The sequence below is a fragment of the Varroa destructor genome, unplaced genomic scaffold (genome assembly GCF_002443255.2).
Source record: "Varroa destructor unplaced genomic scaffold, Vdes_3.0 BEIS01000004.1, whole genome shotgun sequence".
Taxonomy (NCBI): Eukaryota; Metazoa; Arthropoda; class Arachnida; order Mesostigmata; family Varroidae; genus Varroa; species Varroa destructor.
In genome coordinates, this window is record NW_019211457.1 from 14,561,438 (window position 1) to 14,585,207 (window position 23,770).

The 23,770-nt window shown below is 37.5% G+C and overlaps 2 protein-coding genes across 2 annotated transcripts; one reads left to right on the forward strand and one right to left on the reverse strand.

Moving 5' to 3' along the window:
* Positions 1-1,168: 1,168 nt before the first annotated feature.
* Positions 1,169-13,329, reverse strand: LOC111248621 (ER degradation-enhancing alpha-mannosidase-like protein 2). Its single transcript, XM_022801264.2, has 12 exons — positions 13,062-13,329; positions 12,623-12,724; positions 8,551-8,681; positions 8,003-8,128; positions 7,637-7,762; positions 7,123-7,350; positions 6,263-6,513; positions 5,469-5,613; positions 5,087-5,208; positions 4,589-4,772; positions 3,871-4,069; positions 1,169-3,244 (listed from the first exon to the last, which is right to left on the reverse strand). Exons 1-12 carry the CDS (start codon positions 13,151-13,153, stop codon positions 2,977-2,979), a joined length of 1,974 nt encoding a protein of 657 aa, XP_022656999.1. The 5' UTR covers positions 13,154-13,329; the 3' UTR covers positions 1,169-2,976.
* Positions 13,330-13,810: 481 nt separating this feature from the next.
* Positions 13,811-21,197, forward strand: mTerf3 (mitochondrial transcription termination factor 3). Its single transcript, XM_086988570.1, has 8 exons — positions 13,811-13,828; positions 15,236-15,549; positions 16,004-16,165; positions 16,291-16,446; positions 17,379-17,483; positions 17,719-17,889; positions 18,151-18,354; positions 19,188-21,197. Exons 2-8 carry the CDS (start codon positions 15,247-15,249, stop codon positions 19,380-19,382), a joined length of 1,296 nt encoding a protein of 431 aa, XP_086844696.1. The 5' UTR covers positions 13,811-13,828; positions 15,236-15,246; the 3' UTR covers positions 19,383-21,197.
* Positions 21,198-23,770: the final 2,573 nt, after the last annotated feature.

The window sequence follows — 23,770 nt, forward strand, 5'->3', positions numbered from 1 at the left end:
AAAGTTGTAAGTTGAAAGTGTTCCTTCCCTGTAAGGAACACTTTGTAGTACACATTAAGAAGAACCTTCTTGATATTATTTTTCCTCCACAATTTACGTCGCTAGGCGTTATTTTAAACAGAGGTCGCTTGACTTATCTGGGCATTTCTTTAAGGTTCTTATAAAACGGCCATATAGCAGCATGTCATAGTAAGAATATGCCAATGCTGAAAATGGCCGTACGTTCATGTTTATTTTGGAAGCTCAGAGATGCGCATCAACCATCCAGACTATGCCGCCCCTTAAATCGTTTGTCTTAAACTCTAGAAATGCAATATATTGAGGGGCGCACTTGTAAGCCCTATCTGGCAATACCACTGAAAAATATTAGTGATATGAGATAAGACGTGTTAATTAAAGCGATTCAGTTCTTTCAAAATATGTATGGAACGTTTTTAAGCAAAACCTTGTATCAAGTTAGAATCTTTCTAATACTCTTTGCACAATTGACGCTAGAGCTATCAATGCTGTTACATTATAAGATGCGGTGGTTTTGCATTGTTTCTAAAACTAGATCTCGAAATTTTTTGTGTCCACGTCATGCTCATTTTACATAGCCTTCGTAATACGACGAAAACGACAAACACGTAAGAAAAAAACATTCTATGTTTATGTTGCTATAGGTTAGGCGCAGGATTGTTTTTTAGTTTATCACAAAATGATCTGCGCATAATTACTAGATCCACAAGATTTATTGCAATGATAAATAACTTTTCTTATTTATGTAACTGCATAATTGAAATGAAAGAAAAACATTTCGAAAGCGTTTTTAGATATAGAATCTAAAAACGCTTTGCTGGCTTGAGACCGTCAAAAAAATTTAAAACAAATAACATTTAACGCTCACCAGTGGATGTATCTGTCGTTTCATCAGGGGCAAACAACATGTGAGAATAATTAGGTGGAAACCCCGCATTGCCATAATAATCACTCTGAAGTTGGATTGTGCAACACGGGCGATGGGTGAAAGTGTTGGCTTTGTGTGATGCCTTTAACAGTGATCTCTTTTCAGCAAACGTAACCGTAATTAGGAATAGAAAACTCGTGCCTAAAGGGGACAAATTTAATCCAAATAAACGATTTTTACCTAAAAAGCAACTAACTCTCATGTACTAATAAGATAGAAAAATCATCATTTACATACGTCCTTTATTCACTTAATAATATAAATCCATTTATCTCACTCAGACGCATCCGTAGCGGAAAGGATGCCCAAACTGTGGTCGGTAACGTCATTCAACTTTGTTAAATTTAAGTAACATCTATTTCTAAAAACCTTATGCCAATATTATATGCGGTGCTCACCTTTAATTCTCTCTCTGATTTTCATGCTTGTTTCTTAAGCGAAAGATACTAAGCATCTCAATAATGTTCTGAACGGCCGGTAGATATTGATTGAGGATTGATATGTCCGCTTCATTGTGATTTTATAGTTTCTTTTATATATATTTATCACAATCTATAATTTCGTTTTTCCTTTGTGTTATTTTTAGTCGCCGGTCAATACATTGCTCAAATATCGAAAGTAGAACTTGTACTTTTTTGTTTTGTTTGTTTGCAAATGCCTTTGTGCTTCTGTGGAGATAGTTACTCGCCATTTCGATGCGATAGATCCTCCTGAATGATAATTTTTACGTTACGTACGTATTACTTACGTTTATGTATCATTCACCACGGCAACACCACAAGTTTGAAATTTTATTCGTATAATATGGCCGCGAAACAGTGAACTAACTGCCGATATGTCACAGTGTTTCACTGGTTTGTTTCGGTTGTTTTTCAGAAACAGTTAGAATTATCCATTACTTAAAACCGAGTCAAGTAACGCATTTCGTATCGTTCAGTCAGCCACATTGTGTCTAGCTTACCTCTTTTCAGAAGCTAAGTTTGGTCTCGTTCGATCTTATGCTGGCAGTTGCTACTACTTCGACTTTATCCAGTGATCTGCTGAATTATAGAAAATGTTGCTCTATACAGTAGAGCCATATAGCCACAGCAGGTGAATAGACCCCTAATAGTCAAGTTCGCCAGGTTACAAGGCAAGATTTCTTTATGATGTATGTTAAACCTCAACCTCCTGCGGCGCTCTGGCAGTCCGATGATTTTTTCAACTATCGTGCACACGAACCAGTTCTCTCTGGGTTTTACTTCCGAATACAGTAAGCCGCTTCTCTGCTATGTCGACACGCTATAAATGACAAAATATGGCTGAATAAAGACTGATAGCACTTCTCGAACGATAAATTTAGTAGATTTTTTCTTAAGGTTGAAAATAATTTATGGATGGGTCATTACGCGCTGTTTCAGACAGATTTTTCACCCCGTTTCACCCCCGAAAATAACGTAAACTGCAAGTAATGCCAAAATGATTATACTAACAACGTCTCTCAAAGCTGAGTTTTACACTGCTAATGTGGAAACCAGGTCTAACGGCTATTCCTATGAAAAAAAGTTTCACTTACGACCTACTATTTTAATTTCTATATATATTACCTTGATTACACGTTACGTTCGTATAATAAATAACTCATCATCTAACGTATAACCTTTTTCTCACATGGTTTGTGCCATTCATAAGCCCAGCTTTTATAAAAAAACAGCAAAAATATTTTTTCATTCTCAAATGCAATTCACGACTGTACACACACAACTACTCTGACTATTGACATCACTATCTTCGCACTACATTTTTATATTCGCCTAAATCGTTCCCTCTGTTAGTTTTTTTCCCCTGCTCCCCCGGCCCCCTCTTCTTTTCGCTCATCTTTCAGTGATCTAAACTGTCTCAGAAGAGTAAATATTCTGCTACACTTGTTCGAGTTCTTCGTGGCGCCGGAATATCTACGGGTGCTAGTCAACTTCTTATAATATCTCCCAAATCGACAAACTCTTTCCATAGACATTTATAAAAGCTTCGACGTGATGTATTGAGACGCGTCAGCCAACGGAATCGACGATGTGTCCGCGTAAGGCAAACTGACTCAAGGTCGGCAATGCCGTACAGGAGAACCACTCCTGGAAGTCATCTCGATTTTCTAGAGCGTCATAATTTTTGGCTGGTGCCTCGCCTGATCGATGAGCAAATTTTGCGTAGTAGCTAGAATTTTGGTTATGAATATTTGAGTGATGTGCTCCGTGCAGAGGCCCTCTAAAGCACTGCAATGCCAACTCGTTGGCTGTTGAGTCGTTTACGGAAGTCGGTATTCTGCAACGATAAAAATGGGAAAAGAATAATATTTGAGTATTGTAAAATGATAATTTGAAATTTTATTCCTATAAAGGTAGTAATGAAGTCATTTTTGGGAGAGTTTGCATTTTTCTGTAATTAAGTGTTCAACAGACAAGCTTGGTCTAGGGAACAGTTACCAAGACGATTATGTGTTGTTAATTGTTAAGATGATCAAGTACGCTTTGTCAGTGTGTTGAAAACATGTTAGAAAAGACAAAAAATGTATGTTAAATAGGACAACTGCAAGTACACGGTGAATCTGATTGACATGAACCTGTATGTAATATATAAATACTGCTAAATATGGAAAATAATTTTTAGGAGTTTGGCACCGTGCATTGACAAAATCTTTCAGTATAAATTGCTTATGTCGACATAATAAAATTTCGAGTACACTTGGCAAGGGACATAATGGTAAAAATTATGTTATGAATATGCTAACGACAAAAGATTGAATAAATAATAAAAAAAAAGAACAATATAAAAACTTAGAAAAACTTAAAACTCATTGTCTAACATATTGTAACGCCTGATGATGTGAGACTATTAAATGACAGATGTCTCCGTTACAGGCATTTCTTAGTGTAACGTAAGTAACGTACTCAGTGAAAGTGTCGAGCATCCTCTGGCGTTCTTTTAACGTGTTGGCAGATCCTGGAGCGTCCTTTGTTGTTGTTCGACTAGCCGCCAAAAAAGCCTTTGCTGATCGAGCCTGAATATCGTAGGCAAGGTAGTCCGGCCGACAGCAGTCCAGCAGTGCCAGGTCGACTAAATGAGCTTCTGTGTTGAATATGTAGCCGCCTTAAAACGTAACGCGCAATGAATAACATTAATTAGCAATATATGCTTATAGCTGCAATACGCTACCTTGGTACCTTACAAGCACCCCTGAAAATTATATTAATCATACGTTTGTCAATGAGCAAAGATTATATTAAATCAGTTATCGACGACCTGCACGTTGAACCACCACGCCCTAATTTGCGTACTAAAGGAACTGATCTCATACTTGTATTAACTGCCAGAATCATGTAGGTTGTGAAACCTTCTTATATGAAAAAAAGTGGTAGGCGACAATAGGCGCATCGTAAGTCGAGATAAGAAAAAATCACATTTCGAAAAAGCACATGATAGTTTAGGCAGCAATTAATCGAACCGTCAAGGTACTTTTTCGTATTATGTAAAAATCTTTTTTTTTCTATAATAATTACAGGCTTATCTCTTACTCAACAAAAAGGCTGTTCTTTTGGACTCTGTTTCCTTTTTCTAAATGGCTGTTTAGAAAAGATTAAGTTAGCCTAGGATAATCGAAATACTTACCGGCATCGAAGATACATTCCCTTGTCAGGCCGTCGCGCGTAGTCACGTTACGTGAATCGTAGTTAGCAAAAGGATTATGCACAAAGTTGTCCACATCAAATAAAAGATACAGGTACTTCGTCGTCTCGGCCAAGAAAAAAGACTCCATACGATTTTCTAGTAAATGAGTAGCCACATTCTTCACCTAATGAAGACAATAAATAATTATGATAAAACACTTAGCAATACCAGCTTCTTGGAAATGTATCGGCCTAAAGCCTGCTTAATAATCTGGAACCAGCATGCCATGATACGAGCCCCTCAGCTGCAAGCTATACAGGCTATATAATTTTATTGTAAAATACTTAGAATATTTCAGGTAATGGTGCATTTCAAGTAACTTTTTACGGTGGATGTTGTCTTTTGCTTGAATGAGTGCTTGCATCAACAGCCGCTACAGGACCAGCCAACATTAGCGAAGTAGCAACAATTCAAAAACTGCGCTCCACTGATACGTACCGTCGCGTAACCGCACTCTGTCCTGGCGGAATACTCAATTGAGGTAAGAACATCGACACCTATTTGCAGAAAATGAGGGTCCTTTGTCGATTGGTATAGGTACATCACGCTCTCGATAAATTCTGCAGGACCACAAAATAACGAAACATTAATTATGATTCTGCCAATTACCAAGAGCCTTACTATAAACACAATCGGCTTGTCACTCTAGATTTGTTTACTTATAGTAAAACACAGTGAATTCGTTTTTCTAAATCACGCGACAAACATATATATATAGCCCTCAAACTTATTAAGATTGCAAACGTCGATCGAATTTTGATGTATATATGTGCTACGCCAAGATCGCGAACGGTTTCCAGCCGTAGTCTCAAGAACCTACCTGGCCGAAGTGGATAACTCTCCCGTTTGTCTTGCGGCTGCGTGCGCGAAATATCGTAAAACTCGGGAATGAAACCCAGTTGCTTCCACACTTGATGATAATTGTATAATGAGCGACGCGCATCCTCGATGTAGCCAAGCAGACTCTAGAATTGGTTTAGATACAACAAATAATTCATCCGTATTTTTAGCCATTTAACAGGTAATCAATTACGCATTTGATAGCCTATTTATTATGTACTTCAACAGTGCAATGACATTAACTTATAATTATCAAACGTAAACGTAAGAACGGTTGTTAAGACAATTAAGTGTTCTATAGTTACTCCATTATTACGTAATAATACGTAATTGTTGATCCCAAAATCGAAATCATTATAATTTTTATAATTATAAAAAAGTTTCATCTTTATTAATTTTGCAGTTGTTCTCTTAAGCTTTAGAGATAGCCTTCGGTTAAGAAAAGCTGTTAAGTGAGGCTTCACCTTGAGCTCGAATGGCTTCCTCCTAAATCTGTAGTTAGCTAGAAGTCGTTCTTGTCCCCAACGTCCCAGCCGTAAGTGGATCTGTGATTTTTCAGCAGACGCTCATTTATGTGCTGCTTCTGCGTCTAATATAGATCCATGAGATTTTTCGCGTCTCCCGTGTGAATGTTCAGCAAGCAATTAAATGACATTCCAAACGTTCGTTGCTCTACCAGCTTCGGTTAAAAAGCCCTTCTAGACTATACTACTACTAATAATAATCATAATATCTAATGCTGTACGATTTTCGGTATTATAGAGTTTTACTAACCAGAGTTCCTGGCCAGAAGCTCTCCAAACTTTGGAAATATGGCATCGTGGGTTCGCCGGTTTGCATACGAACGGACAAAAACCAATCGTCTCGCCGCATGTATTTATTTATGGCAGCGCGATAGACTTCAAGATGATGTAGAAGCCACGACTCACGTAGAATGAAAGCCCCTTTAGCCAAATACTCAAAGTATGAATCGACGCCAGCACCGATCGATGCATCGGTCGCTGTCCACTTTCCGTTTTCTATATCTGCAATAATGGGTGCGAATACAGGATTTCATAAACCGAATCGACTTACAACTTACGAGTACAGTAGAGGCAAACATCTGAAAACGTCCATTCCCTAAAGCTGGTACTATGTAACGCTTGCGCTCAGTATGACTGCGTTTGTTTGTAACAAACAATTCGAAAAAATTTTGCCTCACGCAACGATCAAGATGAGTTCGGAGGAAAAGACACTTTCGAAAAGGACACAGAAAGCAGAATGTTCCTTAGTAAATCACTTAAAAAACGGATATCGCTGCGAAATATATAATAGGTAATAATGCTGCACAACAAGACACGGAATGTAAAAGGAAAAGCCATAACTGTGGAGAAATTGGAAGCTACGTAATGGCAACAATGACACTCTGTCAGTACTTTTCAAGTAAACGTTTTTATCTAGCCAATATCCAAGCCGGAGCTATACATTTTTGTGTAAAAGGTCGCTATAACTTCGGAAGGACAGTTTCCGAATGTTGACAAATGGCGTCAGAGTTTTATATAGATCTGAAAAAGGATTATTCACTTTATGCAGTTTTAATCGCACACGCTAAAATTACAACATATATAACATACATATATGCACGTGCAACTTACCAAGATGGTTTCCTACAAGATCAACTTTTGAACGTGTAGCCCATAAAGCTCGCAGGGCTCGGACAGCCACTTCCTCGTACCGAGGATCACCAGTAAGGCGCGTTAAACTAGCAAACTCTACGATGAAGGTCCCAACCCCCGCAGTACATGTCACCGTCGTTTCCCCCACGGGAACGCCTTCACGAAGGTTGACCGTGCCGTATGGCATTCCCGTTGCCGTGTCAAATGCTATGATAAAAAGAAAAATTATAAATACTATGTTTGAATACAATCCGATCTCCGACAATTGAATGATGTGACAAGTGGCGTTTTGTTTGTTTTTTGCAAAAAAAAACCAACATGAAAAACCAACATGCCTTGTCTTACCTAAAAGGTTCCTCTAGTAGATAGCAGAAAAGCCGTAACATCGCATTGCTACGAAGATAAACTAAATATTTGTAAATGTATATATTGTTGAAACGGACTCGTGATTTAGTGCCAGCTCGAATCAAACGAAGAGGTATGGAACGCTTACCAGGCAATAGCCGTTTGGCAACATCAACAGCTAAACGGAGGAATGGACCTTCACAGGGCCAGCCTTGTTCTAGGTCCATACCGGCTTTCTTTGAGAGAAGGTGCGCAGAGATCAAGCCACCAACCACTAAAATGACCAATACTTGTTAGCTCCATGGTAGGACAAACCAACAGATGTCAACAAAACTGGTTCCTTTTAACTATAGTGGAGGATACTGATCTTGTTCATTGTGACTTTTAGCTTTAAGAAAAATAACATAATTATTAAGCTACTAGAAGCAACTAGAAGCTCGTGTAACCTGTCCTACAGGGGATAATTTGTTTTAACTATCAAAGCTTTCCAACCTTTTGACTTTAACTAACTCACCTCGAATGTTCGTCTCAAAGACGGACACATTGAGGTCCTTGTCAAAATCTGTATTCTCTAAAACAAGTTTAGCTGCTCGCCGAAACTCGGAGTAGTTACCCATAACCACCAACGTATCCAAGGCATCTAAAGGTTATTACATCAAGCACATCAATTAGCTGATTTTCTGTAAAAACTGTGCAGTGGATTGAAAACTGACAAACCTTTTATATTCATTATAATTGGACCTCAGTTTGTATATTTCTATCTTTAATCTCATATATAAAATTCAAACATGTCAATGGTCGATATAGCGACCAGTGGAAATCGAAAAAAAAAAAAATTCATCAAAATGAACACAATTCTGTCATAGGTTTAAATCGCACTTGTACATTTTTATTTGGATTGAAAAAGATCCGTTAAAACCGAACAAAAAGATGATATAATTTTGCATAAGTGATTGACCTGCGACAATCCGTAAGCAAAACTCGAACCTAAGCAACTGTTAGGACAGAGTGGTATGAGCCGGAGAAGATTCATAACAAAATCAATGACCAATGTTCACTGACCGATCAGTGTAAGAGAGTTGCTGCCCCACGTATTGAATCCATCGCACGAGAGCGGTCGTAATTCATCGAGAGGAAACGCGTGTCTCATATACGAGTCATACGCGTGCGTAAACGTCGTTCGGACACGTTCTCTGCAAAATGAAATGATGAAGTAACAAATGTCATAAAAAAGCGCTTAGTGTTACTGATATTGGTGTGCTATTTTCCTACAAGACTGATACAACGCAGCAGAGTCTCGAGCTGCTACGTAAGTGGCACAGCTGTAAGAAGTACTCAAATCAATTATTCAAGTGCACAACGTGTTATCTTCTGAGAAAATGCTTTTGTCCATAAACACTTACATATGATTTTGCTATTTAATGCTAGGAAAACGAATTCTGATGTTATTTCTCATCATTTTGTAAAAGTCGTTTTCAAAGCTAACACGTATAGCCCGACACAAATAGGTTTATTCGATGGCTAGCAATCGATCAGCGACAGAACACGTGAGCGCGGTATAGTCAAAACACATTCGGATTCGAGCGTTTGTATAAACCTTGTGTGAATAAATCGAACAAAATCTGAATTAAAATCGCCTTTATTTGCGTGGATCCTTTATTGAAATCTTTAAGGACAATAAACATGAAATTCTGTCTACTCCTATGTTAGCCGTCATGGTTACATGCCTAAGCAAACACATTGTAAGCTTACATTTCATAAATGCATATATATATATATACATGCATTCATGAAATGTAAAACTTACAAAATTTCCAAGATTGAGAACAGTGACGAGCCGCATTGCATTCACAATTCTCTTGGGCAGTCCCCAGAGGATGCAGCTCTGACGCAATCTGTCGCCGCCAAACCTGACGTAGCATTAAGCGTAATTGCGTTAACCAAATTGTAAACTGTAAACAGTAGCTAAACGAGACCCATCTCAATGTTTTAATGACAGTAAACAGAACAGAGTGCCTATTTGAATCCAATGCAATACGTACTGTACATCCCATCCCCCATTAACGCTAGCAGTATGCAACATTGTAGCTTGTCCGGTACTTTCAACCTAACATTATTCGTACACACTTATCGGAAAATTGATGTTGCTAGTTTCGTTATATTGCTTATAATCGTCGTTCAACGGTCACGACCTCTCGTCTGGCTTAACCTGTAGAGGCATATCTGGCGGTAATATGAAATACACTGATGATTTTGTGCCAGGTAAATTCACTTCCGTTGTACCTGTTGATAGCAAAAAGCTGACTCGTGGCAACGCAGTGGAGTGAATGACACTTAAAGTTTTGGTAAAAAGCTCAGCTTTTTGAGTTGCTTTCAAAGTTGAGGTAAAGTTTCATGAAAGTTTTGGTCAATATTGTGATTTTTTGAAGAACATGGCTTTCGCCAAAGAGCAATATTTTCCAGTGGAATACGACCAATGCTTAAATATGACGGTTGCATTAGCGTACAGTGGACAATTGTTTATGGGCTACAATAATCGCTACACGTCAAGATCTATCTATGATGGCCATATCGTTTACACCAAACTTTTCTGGTATCTTTCTAAGATTTTTCATCAAATCAGATCCATTATGAGAAAAAGAAGCACACGTTCCTGTTCCAACTACTAATACTACTAGTAACTACTGGAACACCCAAATAGTATATGACTGAACTTGTTTCAACCGTAAAATCATACAGCCCCGTAAGAAAACATTAATGGATCAAAGAGGTCTTGACGATTTGAAAACTAATCCAGATACCCTCTTAAGAGAACTGACTTCTTGAAAATATCACCTTTTTTGTGCCAATATCTAATGCTATTTTCATTTATCGTTTGATTTAATTATTGCACAGTTTTGTTACACCTCTGATGCTCGATTTGTATACCTGAGTGGATAAAACTGTAATAAACAGGGACATTTACTTAAAGCAGTCGCCATGCGAACATGTTCCCATAGAAGCGACATCGTACTTGGTTAATTTGGTTACATGCTATGTTATCTCCACATCATGAGTGACTCAAACGGGGGCATTTTCTCTTCGCATGCATTTAGACCCACGTTTTTGAACCGTTTAATCTCTCTGTTGGCACAGAGATTTGTGTCGTATAAAGGTTGCATGTAATATACAACAATGATTAGCATGCACAAGCACAGCGCCAATGATGAACAACGTTTCGTCGCTCATGTTTCCTTTCAACCATATGTTTAGATCGGACGAATGGATGAAATAAACGCCGGTGGTGTTGGCGTTGCCCACGCAACAATAGCTGGCCATGTTCAGATGTTATGGAGGTGATATTCGGCTTAGCAGATATTATCTCTGTACGCGATAGATTTTTATTCGCCTCTTCGGCTAGCTTTTTTCAAACAGAGGGTCTTTCTCCCAGCCAAGCTCATTGAAAGCAGGCATTTCGTTAGAGCAGGCGCGTTCCATAATCACCTTTTATGTGCCAACTCAGAGCAGAACTTCTTTGAAACTACACGGAATTTGTATAGAGAGATGCTAGAACTATGCAGTACAGTTCACCTTGACATCATTTGCAGCGCAAATATCTGATTATTATTATTATTAAATTTGCTAAGCTTATAAAGTGGCGACAAATTGAATATCCGTTGAAAGGCGAAAAAGGAAGTTACGCATTTAGAAACGTACGCAGTGAAAAACGATAATAATAAATGTTAAGATGTATATAGGGCACCAGATTGTACTAGAGCAAGTGTGAAAAAAGACTGAACGCTTAGACAATATTATTAAACAACAATGATAATACATTTCTATTGATTAATGAGTTAACGAAGACTTAGACAAAATTATGAGATTTTTAAGTAATGCAGATTGAGCACGCGGCGAAGAAAAGTAGTTGCGATAAGTGTTGTTCGATTCAGGTAATTTCCACAACGAGTTACTGCTCATGAGTGGCTAATCTGTTTGCCTACTTGTATGCGATAAGTACACAAAGGTACGGTTGTTGCCCATTGGCTCATGTTTATTACGACGAGATTTTCTTAGCGCAGCGATACAGACGTGAAGCATAGCTGTATTGTCCGACGAGAGATGCTCCTATGCTGCTTTAATTCCGTAGGAAGCTACCAGGGCTACTCGGATTTCGAACACGGCAGCGATGTTCATAGGGAAAGTTCAGAGTAAGTCTGCCTATCCACACTTGCCACCATCGCTCGTCGTCTTCTGTCCGTGCTCGACCGTTCGTAAGTAAAACCGCATTCAGGTACTTGAGGCTGATAAAGTTTTTCAAGGTCGTTCTGTCTATGTGGAGGGTTTTCTGTGAGGCAATTTCGGCAACGGAACTTTGACTTTTGTCTTGTTAGTATTATAAGTTCCGCTTCATCTGAATATAGCGAGAGTCATGCGAGGGTATCCCAGACATGAGACGGAGTCCTTGAAATAATGACAATACCGTCGGAAAAAAAGCAGCATTTTCATGTATTTCGCTGGACTTTGAACACAGGGGGCAGATCGTTCAGTAACCGGAACGAAGTGCTGGGCACAGGTATCACTTTACGCTAGGCCAGTTGATCAGACAAACGGTCATCTAATCTACTACCAGGATCGTCCTGATCAGGGGCAGTATGTTCCGCATCGAGCCTTTACTAAAGTCCCGTCTCGGAGCGCCATATCAAATGCCATTTTAAAATCACCGAACGGGTTGTAATTACTAAGAAGTTAGAACAATAAAATCCCAAAAACTGCGTGTCATTACATTATTTTTTCGATATATTTTTGTGCAATATGACGGCTAAATTCGACTTTTCTTTTTTACTTCGAAACAATAGCTGAATACTTCAAAAAATGCTCGGGCAGACTTTTCATAATCTACTAATAGACCTCTTATTTACGGTTTCAACTGATATTATATAAACCTTGTTTTTTTCCATTCAAGCAAAGAATCAACTGTGTTAAGAACCGGAACGTATTATAGGTCAAAGCAAAAGCCAACAAACGTATAGGCAAACAGTATATAGAGCATAATGTATGCGTTATAAGGTAAAGACAAATCAGTTTTTTATTTTCATGAAAAAAATTATATTTAGACTGTATTTTTATGTTTTAACAGCTTATTCTTTTATCTTACCTGTAGTCATCCAGCTGTTTCCGGCTAACGGCGCAGACTTCATCAGATAGCAAAATGCTCACAAAGATCACCGGTAATACAAATCCATGGATTCTCAAAAGCCTTCGACAAGGATAATCCGTATTTGTCATTTTCTCACCAGAAATACTTTTGCTATATTCTTTGTGTCTCGAAATAGATGCAAGCGAATTCTATTATCGATTCTATTAACGCGCTATTATCGATATCGATCACAAAGGTCTGGTAAATCATTGTCATTCCATTGTACTCGAGCTTACGTCACACTTACATGTATCTATATATATATACATACACACACACACATATATATATATATATATATATATATATATATATATATATATATATATATTAGTACATTAATATTGCGCTAGCCTTGGTCTGCGTAAGGCGCAAGTTTCTTTTGTCAATGTAACACCTTTTTGCAAGAATAATATCAGGTTCCCGGCCACTTGCTGCAAACCAATGACTCGGTTTAGCAAAAGCGGTATCAAGCGAAAATCTCCACATAGTGACAGTCCATATTATTGATGGTGTCTGCCATTCAACACGTAGCTATGTCGCCAACCGGCCACGGCGATAGAGTATCAGCGCTGGCGTTTTACATACGTGTTCTAGAAGTACACTCACAATGACAACGATATTCGATTCGAACGCTTAACGGCTCTAGAATAGACAGTTGTAATTGACGGAATCAGCTGATTCGAATTTTGGGCTGCACCCGGAAGTGCATTTCGTTAACTATATTAAGATGTCAAGCGAATTTTTTTGCCACTTTATTTCTTAAGTGACCTTTTGTTTTTCGAATGCATTTTATTTATGATTTTCCCATGAAATGAGCAAACAATAGCGATCGTTTAGATCCTATCGTTTTTTTCGAGCTGCAAGAATTGGTGTGAATATGTGGTTCCAACTTTAGGCCAACAAGTTCCGGGTGCAACAATCCTTGTACTAATGAACAGCTGTTCTTAACTTCACGGTGCGCGAAAAGTGCCTAAGCGTGTGAGTGCCTGCAAATTGTTGTTCAAGTGCTAAACCAGTATGCTCAAGTTTATTTGTTTATGATCGCTTTCATTTCATATTCTATTTGGTAGCATAAAGAATAACTTATAGAAGGAATTACTTTTTTTTAAATGAGATGTCTATCGCAGGACTGACATGCCGATTCGGTCGATAACCAAAAAAGTATAGTTATTTAATGAAATGTATGAGTACCTTTAGAAAATTTGAAAGGGTACTTTACGTAACTAGTTGTTTAGGACTATTAGAATCATTAGATTACTTATTTAGAGTACTTGGATGATGAAACTTTCGAAATCGTTTGCAAAATAAAGACTATAATTTAGCAAACGAAAAGGTAAACTTATCTTCTAACTTTGAACCTAACCACTACTAGATCTTTAAGCGAGAAAATAATTGATTTACGCTGCGATTGCTTAAGGAGTTTAAGGATAACCAAGTTACCTGATCGGTAACCTTGTGTAGAAAATGGTGAACAAATTCGTCCAGCATGCAAAAGTGATTAAGCGATCTTATTAATAGTAATTAGTAACAATCGCTTACATCGCAATATATATGGCTTTTTAAAAACGACTTTGAAAATTTCATTGTACAAGTTTTCCAATATGCCATACATTACGAAATCATAAATGTCTTGTCAATTAGATATCGTTCTTAGAATTTTTTAGCAGTGCATTCATCTTGTATGCTTATCACATGCAAACATTAAATAACGCTTCTATAATAATAATAATATTTCATTAGTAATTATATATTATAATAAGAATAATTTTTCAGTAGTATATTATATAATCTGATGGCACTTTCATGAAGTTAAGCAAATATGTGTGACACGCTAAATCAGTTTCACCTAATTTCGGTGACTAATTACAAAAAGTTAAAGTGCAAATGAGCCACCTATAATTTCCTAAGAAGGTCCAATACAACAAATCATGTATCAGTCGATATGTTTGATTCCAGATGTAGTCTGTGTTTCTAACGAAATTTATGGTGTTCGAATTTCACATTCAAAAAGAAGTAATGAAAAAAGAAGAAGAGATTCAATAACTATGGCTTCAATAAATATAGAAAAAGCGTTTACAAGAACAAAAAAGTTGATTTCCCTAGTTTCATCTGTTGTACTATAATACTCTTTCTGTAAGAATAAGTCTAAGTACGATTTTTCTTAAGCTGGTTTTGGTATATACTAGGTTGACGCAGTCAAACTTTATTTATCGAAAAATTAAGAAAAGATGTTGTATGCTAGCTACGGTAGTAGATTTTAATACAATTTATTATTATTTAAAAGTTAACCTAACTTTCAGATTATCTTTAGCAACTTAACTGCAATTGCTGAGTGAATTCGACTATTGGGTTGATATATATCTGCTTTAGGTATGTTTTTACTATTTCAGTTTTTCTACCTTCATAAAAATTTACTTAAGGCAAATCATTCTCACGTTTTTGAATGCGGTCATAAAAGGCTTAGTGGCTTTGCTTTAAAGACAAGCAATTAAACCTCCATTTTAGAAAAATATTTTTCTCTAAAAAAAAGCTTTTTGTCTCCTTTTACGTTTTTATTTGCATTTTAAGCTGCCATAACGATGCTTAGTGTATTGGTGAAACGTGCGACAGCACAGTGCTCAAGCGTCGTATTGGCACCCCAGCTTCGGACTTTACGTGGCGCGCCGCCGATGACTGAAGTTAATGATAATGATAGTGACAGTGCAATCGGCGCTGGACAACCGAATTGGCGAACCTCAAAGGCAGGTCGGCCTATCATGGGGAAAATAATCGAAGAAAAATTCGAAAAGTACCCTATAAGACAAACGCGCTCGTTAAGAGAACCGCTTCCGATGATTGACCTTGTTAGGTCCGAAAAACTCAGAGAGAATTCAAAGAAGAAGGTAAGGTAAACAAAAAGGCAATGCTTACGGTATCTTCAATGTTTAAATTAGTGATCTCAGCAAACAGGCTGTCTCAGCTTTTTGCGTTTGCTTTGTAAATACTTCCGAGGGAAGACTTGATGCCCTGATTTTTGGCCTGCTTGATGAAAACTGTGCCTCATGCTATTCTTTATGGTGGCTGAGCGCTTCTTTAAAGAAGAGTTCAGTCATATCCTATTATTTTTCAAACAACGCTTGGTCTTCAGAGTGTCTAGTCCCCAGCATATAATTTAAATTTTCAACGACTAATTGCAGCATAGCAATGTACAGCAACAGAGTGACAGGCCAGAAAACAGTATAGCATCTAAAATTAACTATAGGGCTATCTCCTACACGATATTAGCTAAAAAATTACACACTTTAAACGTTACTAAAGGATACCTATTTAATTTTTCTGCTTTGTATTTTTGAGTAGGAGTACAGAGAAGATGAGCAGGCAAAGTTTGACGAGGTTGCCGAGATCGGTAAAGAAGATGCACTGCAAGATTATAGGATTAGTCAGTTCGATGCGGCATTCCTAGATACCGTGGGGCCTGGAATAAGGCCCGTATACAATGTTGCCGCACTTGCTGACAAGGCAAGCCTGCAAAATCTCGTGATATCTCTTCAAGCGCTTGAGTACTGTTATTGTTATTAAAAGCTCCGAGCAAACGTTTCGATAGGTTTCTACTAAATCGCTTTGTCTCTTGCCTGTTTCATTAGGTGGAAGTCATCCAGAAATTGATTCATCTCGGCGTCTCAATGTACGAATGGGATAAGAAGCCTCACATTACCCAGAACATAATCAAACTCGATTGGAATCGTGATTGCGAGCCACGTATTGAGTTACTGGTAAATCATGGTGGAGTGGACCCCGCTGTAAGTTTTTCGAAGCCACACATTGTTGAAGTCAACTTCATTATGCAAAATTTCAGCTGGTTAACATATGTAGTCTTTCGCGCCTTGTGGTCATGGTTTTAAAGAGCGATCCTGTGTACAGAGCTCCTCCTCGGTATTTTGCCTAGAACGGTTTCGCCTCGGACAAATGTTAAAATTGTTTTGCGGGCCTGTTTATACGCAGCCCAGTTTATTTACTGTGCTTCAAATTAATGTTGTTTATAGCTTAAGAAACACTGTCGCAGTACTTGTTATATACCCAGGCGCATATTAACTTGAAAAAATACATATTGATAATCAAAATGTACTATTTAGGAAACTATAGCTGACTTTTGATCTTTTAAGCTTTCGATCTCAACAACTGTTGGTTGTTATCTATGCAACGAAATGACTCAGTACGTAAACCTGTGGTATTCTGCTCATTTTAAGTTGAAAAAATGAGACTAAAAGCTGAGCTATATTGTGTACTCTCTCTGCAACTAGGAAAAAATGTCTAGAAGTACTATTGTCTTTTTGATGGTGGAAAAACGTGATGAGATAGAGCGTACATGCCGAGTACATTTTATGTAGATCATAGTTTTTTCATGTAATTGAAATAAGTTAAAGGCTCGGCTACTAAAAACGCTAAGCTAAGCTATAGTTTTGGCTTAATTTACAAGCGGGGTAGCAGTTATTCACGTACAACTCAGAGGGAATTACTTATTTCTATATAATATGTGTTCCGTTCGAATTGCTACATAGCCGTTTGTTACAGATCATTTATATAACAAGTATTAGCTAACGGTACCAACTAAATAGCCAATTCAAGAGTACAATTTGACTGCTTCGGCTATGCTTGTTGATGCGGTTTGTCTTGTTCTCTTTGTCGTGATACGTCAGTTAGTTGCTACTTTTGACTTAATTATGAATTTCAGGATCTGTCAATCATTTTGACAAAAAACCCGCTACTCCTCTGTGAGGAATTTCAGCTTCTCGACACGCGGATCAAATATCTTCAGGCTGAAATATCTGCTAAATGGGTACGCAGAGAATACAGCAGCGATACAGGCTTCACAGATTTTTGAATAAATAAGTACTCAAATGGTCTATTAGTGACGTCTCGCGCGCGAGTTTCTGTTAGTTTATTTCTAACTATATGCTCCTGCGCCCTGACCCAAGCAAAGTTCTAAATCGATGCATTGGCCGTCCGTATTACTGCGAACATTCATGGGTTAGACTATTTTAAACGCGCAAATAACTATTATTTTCTGGCAGAACGAAGGCGGCTGGGGGATGAAGTCGAACGAGATTGGTAGAATAATAACAAAGGATCCGTTTTGGTTATCATTCTCCGTGGAGCGCCTGGAGAATCGACTGGATTTCTTCAAAAATCAGTTCAAACTAGATAAAAACATGCTCAAAAAACTTATGACCATCTACCCCAAAGTGAGTGATTCTCAGTACCTTATAGAATGTATTTATAACAATTACTTTATTAATTTACGCTCAATAGTAGATGTAGAATACCACGATTATATATATAAATAAATATATATATATATATTATATATATATATAGTCGTATTATATAATACGACTTAAATTTATTAAATAAAAAAAATGTGTCTTCCTTTACTGGAGCAACGAATTATAGATTTAACGAGGCATGTTTTATTTGTTTGGTCCAACGGTTATGCGCATTTTCAGGTTATTACAGCTAATCTCCGTATGCTCATTTTGAACAAGCTCTCAATGTCCGATGAGTTCGGCTTCAAGTTCCACGAAATACAGAACGTTCTAATGACGGCGCCAAAACTTTTCACCATGAATAAGCAGCACCTTCTACTCCGTTTCGATATTCTCCATGGCGAGATCGGCTATGATCATGAAATGATCGCCACTGTTCCAAAGGTAATCCTATTAGACCGTTAATTAACCTGCCCATTTTATCGTTTTCAAGCCCTATGGTTTACAGACCTTGTAAAGGGTTGATTTGAGTTCAGCGGTGAAAGAACTGTACAGAACTCGCTCCATAACCTGAAGGTTTTTAGGTTGATATTAAGTTGGTGGTTATTTGCTTAGTAGATTTACCAGCGACGTTTGAACGAACGTGTCGAATCAACTTGGATGTGATGATTACTTTGAGTCATTTAGCCAACGACGGGTTCTACCGTAGAAGCCTTCTTTCTATGACAAACTTTGTATGCGACACATCCTGTTGGTCTATAACCGAAGGACGGCATGTCCTTGTTTAGAACTCGACGACAATATCGATTTCCGCTATGTTGCGGCTAGCGACACGATCAAGACGACAAGATATTAAGGTTGAACCTTTTGAGTCTGCAGAAATGCATAATATCCAACTCGTTGACCCGGTGACAGATCAGGCCGATACAGTGACATAGCAAGGTTACGCACATAGTTATTATTTTTGGTTTTTGCTTTACAAATAGTTCTATATTGTAGTTAAGAACAATAAATTTGTATTATATCGCATATCAACAATATTTCATTCGTATCCGGCATTTGAAGTTGTCGGCTTCGAACTGATCCATCCTTTGCGGAACACCACCTGCTTCTATGACAGACGTTAACGTCTATCATCGTAATATAAAACTGGCAATAACTTAGTCGGATACATTAATACAATTAAACCACCGATCTTTTAATCGTCGTATGATTTAGGCTTTACTTACCCGAACTGATTACCTCTCACTGTTTCACATTTGTATCCCTTTGAGCAGGTTCTGTTTTGTCGGGATTTTCGGCTCAAGCAAAGGCTAGAATTTCTCCGGCATCTTGATCGTGCACAATTCAATCCGAAGCTGCCAGCATTCGTAACGCCGATCCAGATCGCGACAACATCGGATGAGATATTCGTCACAAAGGTGGCCAAATCAACCATGGAAGAGTTTGAGAACTTTATTAAAATGCACTGATCAATCAAACAGTCATATGTTGCCTATTACCCAGATTGACTGTAAACCAGAGCTATTTTTGTAACACTATCTCTATGAAGCTGTTGCCTTCGTTTGCATTGGTTTCTGTCGTCTATTATTTCGATTCGTTTATGCGGTTGTCAATATGCGTGTACTGTACCTTTGACTCATTAATAGAAAAAATCTCAAGTCGAATCTAAGTTGAACGCTCATTACGCAGAAAAGTCGATATCACCTGATGCGGTCACCCTCCATATAGTGTATCTTCCTACCTGTAGTTCCTTGAATGAGAAAACGTAAGCGTTAATTTAAAGGGTTTATTTGCTACCAATCTGACGTAAACACTTGTTGTTGCTGACATGATGTGCTAATTGGTGGCATGAGAATGTATTGGATGAATTCACATCAAATGTCAGCAACGGCGATTTCATTAGCCTATTCTCAGCTTGGGCAACCAGTTACCAGTTACCGTGTCCAAAACGCATGAGAATTCGCACATTATTTTGAAAATTCTCATTATAAACGGGGGTATGTAGGCGTTGTAATAAGAGAACTTACTATATTAGAGATATTCACGTCTATTCAATTCTGTAAACTGATAAGTTGTACTACACATAGCATACTATACAGCCAGAAAAATAGATTTAACATATATTCGAATTCAGAATTGGTTCATTCATTTTAGTTCTTATATAAATCCATCCTTCTGACCGGTCGAACAAGACACATAACGTTATGTCATGTGTGTAAAAATATTTATATACGCACCTAAAATATTTAACAATTTAATAGCATATAATAATTTACGTTTTCGTAATGCTGAACGCATATATATTTCACATTTCAAAAGATGCTTGCTAGTATATTGAGCTTTTCGCTCGCTACGGAGCTAAAATGTTTTTGTCAAGACGGAAGTTTGAATTTAGTGAAAGGATGGCAGTCTGACTTTTATTAACAATTAATAGGAAGAGCCTGAAAATCTGAACGTTTTCGTTTGACTGATTACTGTATTGGAGATAACTGACCTCTCCAGTAGGAACTATTAGCTTCCGAAATTTAAATTGTCAAAGTATAGGCAAAAGTAGTTGAAAACACGGGCAATCGTAATTTGATCAGTTGCAAAACAGTTCAGTATGACTGATTATTATTGAGTACGTTTAATTATACGTTACCCAAATACGTTAAATTATCTTTCTCAGGGCCACCTGATTATTGGCTCATTAGGTCAGATCTCACTGTACCTTGACAACGGATGTTGAAGAACTTTGTGGTCGCAACTATCGAAAAACTCAAAATTGATAGTCTTACACCGACGCCATCGTTGCCAGCCTTACCCTCGTAGATTAACGTTGGCTTTCCTGACGTGCTAGCTCAACTGAGGAGCAGTTGAAATAAAATTTGCTAACTTTATTCTCTTATGTAATGAAGAAATTTACTCCTTGTGTAAGCCCACTTCAACCTTTACACAAGCCTTAGCTTGGATCGTCACTTAAGACGCATCAGGGTCTTGCCTGGAGTCTAGCGGAATTGAGGAATCTAATCTCTACGTAGCGATGCTAAACACTAGGAAGTGGTACAAAGAATCAAATGAAATTCTATACCTGTGCTGTATTACTTGTGTGTGAGGAACACGTTTGGTGATAATATAAATAAGGCGGACGCCTTATGCGGTTTTTTCGAGAGTATAAACAGTCAGATTATTGCTATCAAAATGTTGTGCAGCATGCGGAAATAACTCCAGTGATACTGGTCTTGTCTGATGTTATTTAAGGTAAAAATAAAATGCGACCGATGTCTGATATTTTCCCACTGATATATGGTAATTTGCAGTTACTTGAAATTACTAAGTATTTAAGAGTAGAAATGTGAATATCCTCATTATTATTATTATTGTTATCAATGCTATATAGCAGTAGGTTGAATTCGACCATAGAAATCAGTTTATATTCGTCGTAATCAAATCAATTATCAGATAAAATATTTCTTCGGAAATAAAAAAAATTCTATTCATCCGAAAAAAAAATTGTAAAAGTGTTTGCACAGAATTATCACCTAGTGCGCGTCATTCAAGTTCGGCAATTCCTCACTTAAGATTTAGAACTTAGACCCTCGCATCAACTAACTATTAGCCTTCATGTGGGTTTGAGTTCGTTTCGAAAGTCCCAAAATTTTATAAACATAACATGTTACGCTAGATACGTTCGTTAAAAAACACTATTCAACGCTTTTCTTTCTTCTGTAAGAGAACACAATATCTGGATACATTAGATATACCATTTAAATGTAACATAATCCGGATATATGTGACATGATTTTTTAACGGACTTATTGCACATGCAAACACTTGGCCTTCGCAACCATAATGCGTGACGGATGATTTAAATGGTGAACCTTCTGTGTACAAGGCAGTATCGTCGCTCATTAGGCCGTCAGGAGATTCGACAAGTTGCGTATTGTATTATCGCTTCGTAGACAATCCCTTTTTCACCCCAAATACATAGAACATAAGCCGCTCTGGACCCTGTTGTCAGACGGAACACCGCTGGCTTTAATCAGGTCAATCGTTATATTCTCAACCGAGTAACTAGCCAAGGCACCTAGGCGTCTCTTAGCAACCAGTATAACCTAACCATGGCTATTTCGCTCCATTAGAATCGCCATAGGCTACTCGTCGTAGAAACTCGTCGTAGAGTAAAAAATTGCTCTGAAGTTAGGTAAATGCAGAAAAATAGCTGAGAGGACATACGAATCTGCAGAAAATCTTGTACGACGTAATTGGTCAATGAATAATCTATAGTACTATTTATGTGAATGCACGATAGACACAGTAAAGTAAAACATGTTTTTTTAGTAAAACAAGAGGTACGTTTAATACGTTTAACGTTGAAAAGCTAGCGAATATTACAACTATGCTTAACAGGAAAGTTATTTGCTACTTTAGTTTTCAATACATAATGCTGTGTGTCATTTGGTGAGTATCGATCAAAGGACAGTTTAGTGTGTATATTGTTATTGAGATTTCAAAACAGCAAGACAGTGCTCGTTATATATACAACAAAGTACTTAATGGAGGCGGAACTCCGTTCTAGAGGAGAGGATTGGCAAACTAGGATCGGGCCTGATCACGCATCTTCAATGTAAAAATTACTAGTGTAATATTTGAATGTATTGATGACACCGTTTTAAAGCCTGTATACTTTTTTAGTTGTATGCACTGGAGGTTATCTATTTTACAATGCGAATGGCTGAGAATAGCTATGAGTACGTGCCGTACCGCATACGCATTGGTGCTAAAACACGCCAATGACACGTACGCCTCTTCAAAAGGTACAATCGAATTGGATTACACTATATTTGACCAAACAGTCCTAACAAAACGTTCGAATCAACATTAGGTAAAACCATCCAATAGAATGATGAGGAACATCACAGTACCTCGTGAACGGCATAGATAGTCCGAATAAAGTTTGTCCTGTTCTGTCAACGCAATTCGCCTCGTCTACCACTCTATGTTGATTAAAACCGTAAGTACTACGCAAGATTCAAATCGTGATGTCATCCACGAGAGACAGCGGCGCCGTTTATCAGACTACCAAGAGGCCACGGAAATGGCTATTAATCATTTGTACAACTACTCGATATTCACTGCAGTTCAAACGAAATTTGACCTCGACAAACGCTATCGATCCCCTATCAAATTTAATCCAGGCTAAACGTCATTAGTTCTTACATGTTAACAGGGCCTTTGAGAGAAACAAAATCAAATTTTGGTAGAGTAAAATAACACAGCCAGAATGCGAAATATGTGAAAATAATTAAGTTTTCTAAAAATTAATTTTCTTGCTCATTTTACTATACAGGTTAGTGATTGCATATTAACGCAAAGACTATATTAATAGGTTTTAATAAGAAGAGTGGCCTTTTGGAAACCTACGTGAACTCCTTGCGGATTACGGCAATTTTTAGGTTAACAGTGCGTTTCGTTCACATACTCCTTTCATGCCAAATATATAACATAGTATAAAATTTGATGTTAATTAACTAGATACTTCTAGCTGCTTTCTACTGAACATCTATGCTCTCTTAGGTCGTAAAGATTTTTTAAAGTAACGCAATCTATATAATATACATCACGGGCTATAAATATCATGAATGTGAGGAACATTAAGAAAGATCTTTAATATGGTAGATCAAAAACAAACGTATTTTTATTCACTGACTGATAATAAGGTTGCACATAATTTTTAAAAAACCATTTTATAGAGTCTGATTTGCTTAAAAAACGTCATATACGATATGATTATAGCTTTCCATTTCTAGAAAGGCTGGTTCTAAAGACTGTGCCTTTTAAAGACCCGTAGAAAAATCAGCAATGTTAGGCTGTACGA